General features: G+C 35.4%; 4 protein-coding genes across 6 annotated transcripts in view; all 4 read right to left on the reverse strand.

Moving 5' to 3' along the window:
• The window catches only part of LOAG_16730 (pre-mRNA 3'-end-processing factor FIP1), a 5,180-nt gene extending 3,729 nt beyond the window's left edge, over positions 1-1,451 (reverse strand). The window contains exons 1-4 of the mRNA XM_020449380.1: positions 1,217-1,451; positions 1,027-1,128; positions 726-885; positions 523-654 (exon numbers count right to left, since the gene is read on the reverse strand). Of these exons, the coding sequence (XP_020307110.1) occupies positions 523-654; positions 726-885; positions 1,027-1,128; positions 1,217-1,408 (586 nt within the window). The 5' untranslated portion in view covers positions 1,409-1,451. The remainder of the gene's footprint in view (positions 1-522; positions 655-725; positions 886-1,026; positions 1,129-1,216) is intronic.
• Positions 1,452-2,091: 640 nt separating this feature from the next.
• On the reverse strand, positions 2,092-5,989 carry LOAG_10115. 2 transcript variants are annotated; one of them, XM_020448091.1, is made up of 11 exons: positions 5,824-5,989; positions 5,109-5,209; positions 4,958-5,026; positions 4,511-4,699; positions 4,111-4,194; positions 3,792-3,893; positions 3,593-3,703; positions 3,391-3,525; positions 3,174-3,304; positions 2,801-2,962; positions 2,092-2,501 (listed from the first exon to the last, which is right to left on the reverse strand). In XM_020448091.1, exons 2-11 carry the CDS (start codon positions 5,202-5,204, stop codon positions 2,408-2,410), a joined length of 1,173 nt encoding a protein of 390 aa, XP_020301734.1. In that variant the 5' UTR covers positions 5,205-5,209; positions 5,824-5,989; the 3' UTR covers positions 2,092-2,407. The 2 variants fall into 2 exon arrangements, with proteins under 2 accessions (XP_020301734.1, XP_020307111.1); XM_020448092.1 differs by lacking the exon at positions 5,824-5,989 and having other exon boundaries at positions 5,109-5,255.
• Positions 5,990-5,996: 7 nt separating this feature from the next.
• On the reverse strand, positions 5,997-7,786 carry LOAG_10117 (hypothetical protein). The gene is made up of 5 exons (XM_020448093.1): positions 7,559-7,786; positions 7,173-7,246; positions 6,840-6,987; positions 6,499-6,708; positions 5,997-6,263 (listed from the first exon to the last, which is right to left on the reverse strand). Exons 1-5 carry the CDS (start codon positions 7,655-7,657, stop codon positions 6,177-6,179), a joined length of 618 nt encoding a protein of 205 aa, XP_020301735.1. The 5' UTR covers positions 7,658-7,786; the 3' UTR covers positions 5,997-6,176.
• Positions 7,787-7,819: 33 nt separating this feature from the next.
• LOAG_16731 overlaps positions 7,820-9,070 on the reverse strand; it is a gene marked incomplete at its 5' end in the record, with an annotated part of 3,780 nt that continues 2,529 nt past the window's right edge. The window contains 2 exons of one of the 2 annotated variants that reach the window (XM_020449381.1): positions 7,820-8,527; positions 8,812-8,974. In XM_020449381.1, the coding sequence (XP_020307112.1) occupies positions 8,408-8,527; positions 8,812-8,974 (283 nt within the window). In that variant the 3' untranslated portion in view covers positions 7,820-8,407. Of the gene's footprint in view, positions 8,528-8,607; positions 8,708-8,811; positions 8,975-9,070 lie in introns of those variants that run through there. The other variant, XM_020449382.1, reaches the window with a different exon arrangement.

The raw sequence follows: 9,070 nt of genomic DNA on the forward strand, positions 1-9,070 counted from the left end.
TGTTGATTCTTAATAAGAAAGATTAAAATATACTCTAATAAATCCTAATTTTATAACTTAGTTTATTCCAATAAAAAACCTCCTTAAACTCACTGCTTCTAATTTGAAACCGCTGAGATCCATTGATGATTTCTCTTGTCCCAGAATCGGGATTGTTTGTAGCTGCCGGCCACCTGAACGAAAACAAATAATAAGGCAAAAAACATGCTAACATCATACTACAAACCATTTTATACCGCTCTTGTGGATGTTTTCCGAAATACTGCTTACCAAATGCTTTAATATTCAACCAGTTTATATATATATATATATATATGTATATATATATATATATTTATTTATTTATTTAATATTTATTTATTCATTTATTTATTTATTTATTTATTTATTTCTGGAAAAAATCGACATAAACTAAAATTACGCAAAAAAAAGAACCCCCAGAAAAATCACCTCCTTACTTTCTAAGTGATTTGGTGAGCGGAAAAATATCGATGAAGTTCACTGTACGATGTTCAAAGTTACCTGTTAAAGTAGCACTTTGCGAGACTGGAGTAATAAGAGTAATACTCGAGAAAAGAGCTTTGTTAACAGCAGCTTGCGTACCATATTCAGATCTCAGTTTTCTCTGTCTCTCGCAATACATATTCCATGTTTCTGTAAACAGTCTTCTTATAGAAGTGCATTTCATATTAGGATATGATTTGAAAATATTCCCAAACCTCAACCTTCACAGAATCCGTAATTGAAGTAATCCGTAATATCGGCACCAGGTTTTCGCCAAGGTCTCTCCTCCATCTGTGCCAAGTCTAAGTCGTATATTGGTTCCCCATTGATTGTTGGAGTTCCATCTATATCAAGCTTACCAACGCTACTTCCGGCTGCTTTCTGAATTTACTACCGTTTCAGCATAGCACCCATACAAAAATCAGTCAAGTCATAAGACTAATTAAAATGTTTGTCTATTTCCCCTTCAAGTCTCATCTTCCCTTCCAGTTCCTCTCTCTACCTTCTTAAAACAAGACTTACCGCAGCAGAAAACGGAACGTTTTGCTTAATTTGTCCAATAGTGACAACCACTTCTTCGTCATCACTGTCATCATCATCACCCAATAATTCATCCTCCACATCCTTAATCCCCTTATTTAATCATTACAGACAAAACAAATAATTGTTTCAAAACTTAATAAAACATTTTAAGTATGCTTGAAAACGAAACCTGCGAAGAGAGGGAAGAGCCCGCAGGAAAAAGAACCTGCGCAGTGGTCGTATCAGGTCTGGTGTTTTGTTCGCTACCGCCGTTCATAGCCATATTTATTTCGTTGCTTGCAACCTGGCTATCTTCTTCATCGTGTGGAGGTAAAGGCTCCTCATAATGCTCATCCGACTCCACAAGCGCCCTTTCAGACATAATTTATTCAAACAACTCTACAGTACAACGACCTCTTCTGAAATACAAAAGAAACAACGCTCAAATTCCACTAACTTCCAATTCCAACATAATTCATGCTCATTCTAAGTTGGCTCAAAGGGAATATTAGAAGGAATGTGGATATCTAAATACCGATCAGAAAACCTGAGTAGAGAAATCTGTCCTTTTTATTAGTATTTTAGCAAATTCTTGATAACCTAGAACTATCAATGTAAATACAGTCAGCGACTAGGCATAACGGCTCAAATATATATACTATGATCATTTTCTAAAAAGCGAATAACTGAAGGATTTGAGTCTTCTGACCCAACTGTAATATCTTTTCCATCTGTCGAGCAGTAATTTTGGAATTCCTGATGAAGTGGAATAAGATAAAATAAAGCATCCACGGTAAGTAATACAGAAGAAATCAGGGCGAAGAATAAACCCAGTCTTCCATATCTCTGAATATTTTCAAAAATCATTCATCATTATTAAAACCGACAGAAAACATAGTGTATCTGGTATGCATATCTTCAAAATTTTCCAAAATCACAATATATATAAGGATAAAGCAACACGTGGTATATACAAAGAAATTATTCTATCAAAACTACATTATTTTAATGCGCAGAACAAAGTATTCATAAAAAATAAATTATGAACAATAACAACAAACAATATACTCTGGATGGCGTAAAGATAAAAAAGAATAAATCAATTACGAAGTCTGAAACAACTATAGGACTAGACGTAGACCTTTAATACCTATAATGAAATAATACATGTGCAGGATAATTTCATCAACTCTTAAAAACATATTCGAGGACGAATAAAAATCGAAGAGTATGGAAATTAGTGTCGCGTAGTACTGGAACAGCTGAGATCCAAGGAATAGTATGAAAGTGATACGAAATACAAACTGGAAGCTTAATTTGTCTAGATGATAGAAAAGTTAGGACACAGAAATCATATCTTGAATAAGATTATGTATAGATGTTAGCATGAAGTCATGAAACGATTTGGATAGAACGTAAGACCTTCAACGGTATCATCACGGCAAAGCTTCGCCTGAGCTTCCGCCGCAAGCAACCTTAAAAATAATTTGCTGAGTTTACAGTTGAAATGAAAAAATTTCCCACAAATTTGTAGTTTTTAAACAAACATTTATGAAGAATTTCCTGGCAAAACGCGCATTTGTAATTACTTCGCACATTACTTTTTCTGTGTATCATGACATTAACTACGCGTATCGGAAATACCCCGATAGTATTATATATTAGGCATTTCTGGTTTTGTTAATTATCAACTACAAGCCATGGAAATTTATTTGAACAACCTACTACTTTTAAAAAGACCTACAGCTCCCAAACACGACGAGAAAGATCTTACCTCTCCTTTGCAAGAATGACTGTAATGCCGAGACACTTAGCAAGCTTAGTAGCATTACAAGTACCCATAACTGCTACTAACTCCGCAGTACTCTCAATCGTGGTTTCTACACTCATCTCTTTCAGCTGTACAACCATGACGCCACTTTCAAAACGATTTAAACTGTAATAAATTTTTTCAACCTTTCGAGTCATTTATCCCAGAAAAGCTCCAAAACTTTTGTGTGCTGTGTAATAAATTTTTTATTATGGCAGCCACTATTAGTTTGCTGAAATGACGCTTTTATTGGGATCAGTTCAAACTGTTCTTATAGAAATTTAATCAAAAAGTATTGTAAACCAGTAAACAGGTCAACTTGTAATGATTAACTTACGATATGGGTAGATTCATTTGTTCCAACATCTGACATGCATTCAAAATGTCCTCTGGTGACAAGAGCTCTAAACCACGAGCTCTGTTAATACGACAATATACGTCTGATAAAGTCATCATACCACCGCATTCCTGCACACGTACACACTATATTACCATTATATAATGAACGTATTTTAAAAGTCAATGTATTGCCTACGCCAAAAACTTGAATGAACCTTAAGAGGGGCACATAACACCGCAGTCAACTCTTCCGCAAGTTTTTTGTAGTATTCCGCACTGCTGCCAAATGTTGACTTTGTCACTGGATCGCTAACGCCAAGACTAAGTAAGTAGGTCTTGAAGCGTATAGTCTGAAATTGAAGATAGCATTCACATACAATAACCTGGAAGAGAAAACTGGAGGTAGGACTCACTCACTTCATCATCAGTTATCTCGCCTTTTCTTGCTCGCAATTTATCGGTGATAACCTTCGAAAGGGACACCATTTCTCGTGCATATTCCATCAGTCGATTCATATCTTCAAAAGCCTGAAATAAGTTCCGCCTAGCCTAAAGTGAAAAACTATCACAAACACTTCGTGTCTCCTTTATTATGTAGTAAACACAGATCAGTAACCTGACTTATGCTTTCATGAGTACGATGATGGTTTTCAGCAAGTCTTTTCTCAATGCCTAAGATACCTACGACTCGTGGCATCGCAGTGTTACAGTTGCGTAACTGAAATAAGTAAAATATTACCATAAATTATGAAACGAAAGCAAATTCGCTCATTTGCAAACCACTAATATTCAGAAGCAGTGCATTTCTAATTAAGCACACTTTCTTATTTAAATTCCATTGAACTCTCAATTTTTCGAGTACTTTTTACTCATATTGCACTCTGTTGTAAGCTAATTTAATTCAGGGAACAAATTAAGGAAACATTAAAGCATACAGCGACAGGGCCTGACGTTGCGCAACCAGAAGGTATTCGTTCCCACGTATTCAATCCCAGTGCTTCTTTGTATTTTTCAAAGAACTGCAAACGAAAATAACCACATAAAATCCAAATGAAAAGGAAGTAGCTAGTAAGTTCTGCCATATTTACCTATCTGCTGTTTCATTACAGTACTTTAATCAAAATAGGTCAGAACAGTTTTTAATTTTACGAAAATCAGGAAAGAGGTTCTAAACACAAGCAGTTCTAAAAATTGACAAGTACTCTCCACAACTATTAAACTTATTGGTCCTACCGAGAAAGAACAAGGCAAATTGAACAACATATTCTTTAAAATGATTTATTTGCTGGCCTTCTGGCAGACATCCATACAAAGAGAAACCAGATGGATAATCACCTCGTCTTCTCCCCCATTTCGAAAAACAAGGCGAATATAATTAAAAGAAGAAGAGGCGAAAGGGCCTCGCTGTTGCCCAAGTGGTTTAGGATGCAACGAAAGGATAATTTTGCCACCTCGACGGAACATCGACTTATGGTGCTTCTCAATACCAGCTACCAATGAGTGATGTAAAATTAGCCGATGATCCTGTAAAAAATAAAAAAAAAAAGTGTCGAACGCAGTTTTGCAAATCAGTATCTTTTGGGAATGAGTTTAGAGTGAAAAATATGAATGTTCACAACGGAGCGGCCTTAAAGAAATGGACTTGACTATGATAGGCCAACACATTCCTGAGGACATATATCCGCGTCAAATATCGGGGTCGAAACTAATACGTATAACTACTGAATCGTTTAACAGAGATAGTACGGGGAGAACAAAAGTAAAGGATATAAGACTACTCACTGGATCATTGGAATCGGCCCAGATAATACGATGCAATGTGAGGGAAGCAGTTCCTTGCTCATACGTTGTCTGAAACTATTCAAGATTTTATAAATCCTCACTTTCTTTTCAAGAGATGAAGCGAACATACTACAAGACGATTTGGTGATACCTGTTTCACGTCTCCGTCATATATACTCACGTGACCGCTTTGAATGATTATATCTTCCATATACTCTCCTGGTTGGTACCACGTCAGTCTATCCATTTCATCTGTAACGCGTCAGCAACTAAATGGTACACACCAAGCAAAAGTGCATTAGACTTCGATATAACGCAGCCCTCAAATGAAAATACTTCGACACAACCAAATGAAATAGCTAGACCTCTTTAACATGCTACTAGAGTCGTAATGCAAATGCGCATTCCTTGGGATGGTTCCCATGTGGTTGTGCACTACGAAGTGGAATGGAATTCAGTGCATATTTGAAAGTGTTGCCTAGCGACAGAAACCCATAAAAGCATATTTTAAGAAAAATCTCCTCCCTACACGTTTAACTCCTTCCCTCAAACTTGTTCAGTGTGCAACTGAAGCAAAGCTAACACGTCCCCCCCCCCCCCCTCACGCCTGAATCATTTCATAGCTTCAGGATTTCCGAAAAGTGAAGCAGTTTGTTTGTGTAGCTCAGACCTGCTTAACTGATCTTTCTTTACTTGTTAATCTACTGGAAAGAATTCCTTCAAAAATTTTGTAATTTGAAAAAAATAAATTTGTGTGTTGACAACTAAAAATAGTATTACCAAACGCTCTTCTGGATGACGCCGAAAAAAAGGCTAATGTCAAACTACGATTTATTCCAAAAGAGGATAGATTAGCAAAGACATACACTTCTCTATGTCCCCAACGTTGAGACTACTGATAAAATATTTTCATCTTCAATTACTTTCATTCCTTCATGTGTTTTCATCGCTCATTATCTTCCCATCGTCATTTATGAGTTTTTCTATGGTTACCGTTTGTATACTTTTGATCTAGAAAAAAAGAACAACTAAAAAAGTTCTTTCAAAAAATCCTAGGTACTTGTAGCGCATAATTTTAACGCGTGACTTCCACAGCCGTCTTATCTCGATAATTTTATCCTCAACGTAATAACATTTGCACTGCATTATGTACATTACACATGTAGAAATACTCCACAAATTATATGCGCAGAAGCTTACTTTGAGAGAGAGAAATCAATTACATGATACCTCTCTGTGTGACATCTGGAATTTCTCTTTTGTGATCTTTAAGCATCGGCCTAGCTTCGTATGTTGTAATGCATATCTGAAAAATATGCTTCTGCATTTCACATGAATATAAATGCGACACTCACCAAATATTAACCAACAAGATCATTAATCTTAACATTATTAACCTTTTTCATCAGGTCTATGAGCAAATGAATTCAGTATGAACTTGCGCTACTTCCATTATTGGAAGCATGTTTCATAAGAGAAAATTATGCCATAATGATTTATTTAAGATTTAATAAAATGGAAATCAATATTTAACATCCCACCTGCTGCCTTATATCCGCAATATACTCGCCTCGCAAACCGATATAGTAAATCCGAGTTTTGTTTTCGCCAAAATTGGTTGGGAAATGCAAGCTGAGATGCGTTACATTTGAGAATTTTGAGGCCTTCATGGGATAATCTTTCTGTGCGTTGATGTCCTGTTTCAATGAAAATTCCTGATCAGCTTCTAAAGCCATTGCTTCAAATGACATCTAAAAAATATAATATGTTTGAAAGTGGTGATGTGTTCAATCCTAATAAATAAGCAATCGAACGTTAACCAAAAACAATTGCATTTTTTCCGTCTGACCGTACAGAAGGACAATACTCAGAACAAACTTACTGATGGTCGATCCTTATAGAGCCGTATGTATGATGGATGAGTACCATCTAAGTCACCGGCCAGCACAAGACCAGTTATTTTTACATGTCCTTTGAATGGTATGTTGAACAGTAGCTCCTCATCAATGTCGCTTTCTACATAAATAGTCCTGGAAGTTTTTAAAGAGAAACTTCATAAACTGCTCCTTTAATTGATATTAAGATAAGCTTACTGCAATAAGGTTATCCTGATATCAGTCACAGGAGCAGTTGATCCATGCAATAATATTTCTACTCATTACAGCAAACATAAAATTTCATGCTTTCTAATATAAACATTGTGCCAAAAGCCCACCTATCCAATCGATCTTCCCACTTCTTGAAAATCTTTGCGCCAGAACCTTCAACTGCTTCATTCAGCACTACTACCTGCAATATAACTTTTGGTATCACTTGAAATAAGATACAAATAATGGAATGAACGCTTTTATCTAAATACAAATGTAAAAAAAAAAAAAAAAAGAAAAAAAAACCAAAAGACCTATAATAAAAACGGGACATAAAACACTCTTTATCATAACCTTTTACAGATCAATGCGAAAATTGATTGCGTAATGCATTTCTTTGTCAAATGTACAGTTCTGCACATTAGACATACGGTACATTTATATTCACAAATACCAAAGCTTGGAGGAAGATCTACTCTTATGGTACTCAGACTTTTAAATAAAAAATCACAACCTTTTGGAGATCAATGTAAGAGTTGATCGCATAACGCATACCTTCGTCTTTTTGTTCAAAATTAACTGCTTCATCTGTGCAGTGACGGTTAGAACCCATGATACAAAAATCTACAAAAATCTCATAAACATTACTTCAGAACTGGTGGAAAATATCTGAATTGTGATCATTTCAATACCATAGAGTTGTAAGTATTGTTCAACACGAACTACGCACACAGAATATAAACAGCATCAAAAAAAAATCTTAATTTCATAATTCCACATATATAGATAATTCATTACCATCGACCGGCAGATAACTGTAGTATCAATGAGATTCTGTAAGAAACAGTCAACAATATGTGCACCACTCTCTGTGAATTGAGCCCTATTATATATGAAAAAACAAACTGATGAATAAATATAGAGACAATAACGGTAAGAATTAAATACACATCAATAAATAGAGTAGAATGACAATTGTGCAACGTGTACCGAGATAGGAACTCGCTTATACACCGCAATGACTATCGTCTTTACCCTATACATAATCACTCCAGATTACCAGGGTACACATTAAAGTTATAAAGAAGTAATTCTTAGAAGGATAGAGAAACCATGCAGTGTTGCTTCCTGGAAGAACAATGAAAAGGAATAGAGGCATCATACATCATCCATTACGACATGCTGATATGTGAAACACCGAACTGTTAATATTGCCTGGCAACTCTTATGCGGGGAAAAAAAAAGAACTGCGCGCACAGCAGAACTCAGCGGATCTGACCACTTCAGTAAATTTCCATTTGGAACTACTCTAAAGTCTTTTGCAGAATATTCTACATAAGAATGCTCGCAGAGAATAAATAAATCAGGATATGACGACTGGTGTATGATATTCCTTGGTTAACAACTTTTCAGCCGAAAAGCTTTTCCGATGTGTGATTCGCAAATCGGGTTGCATTTTGTCCTCGTAGATTCGACTGAGTGCCTACGAAAAAACAATAATCCATATCCAAAAAATTTCTTAACAATTCAAAATTAAAATGATTCTGAGCCTGTTGACTCAATGACATCAATAGCTACTATTCACCATGATGCCCGATCGTTCAGTGCAACGTGTTTTCCAATATAATGGAACTTCAAGCCAAATACAGTAGCACATGATTTCCTAAAACTCAATAGATTCACTACGTTTAATTTATCTGCCAAATACTGTTCCCACAAATAATAATAAGGGCATGATGTGTCACAGGCAATGAAGTAAATTTAAACCTCTAGTTTCCTCGCGCGTTCTTTATATAATGGTTGTAGTGGTAATTGTAAGTCGTTAGCCATGGCCAGTGTCCTCAATTCGTAATAATATTTGGCATAAACAGAACTTGGAACATTAATATTGAACTCCAGGCATTCTAAAAACTGCCTCTCCAGTTCATTCCTGCAAGAAAAGTTTCACTTTTTATAACGACAAAGACATTATATATATATATATATATATATATATATATATATATATATATATATATATATATAT

Source organism: Loa loa, assembly GCF_000183805.2.
Source record: "Loa loa unplaced genomic scaffold supercont3.15, whole genome shotgun sequence".
Lineage (NCBI taxonomy): Eukaryota > Metazoa > Nematoda > Chromadorea > Rhabditida > Onchocercidae > Loa > Loa loa.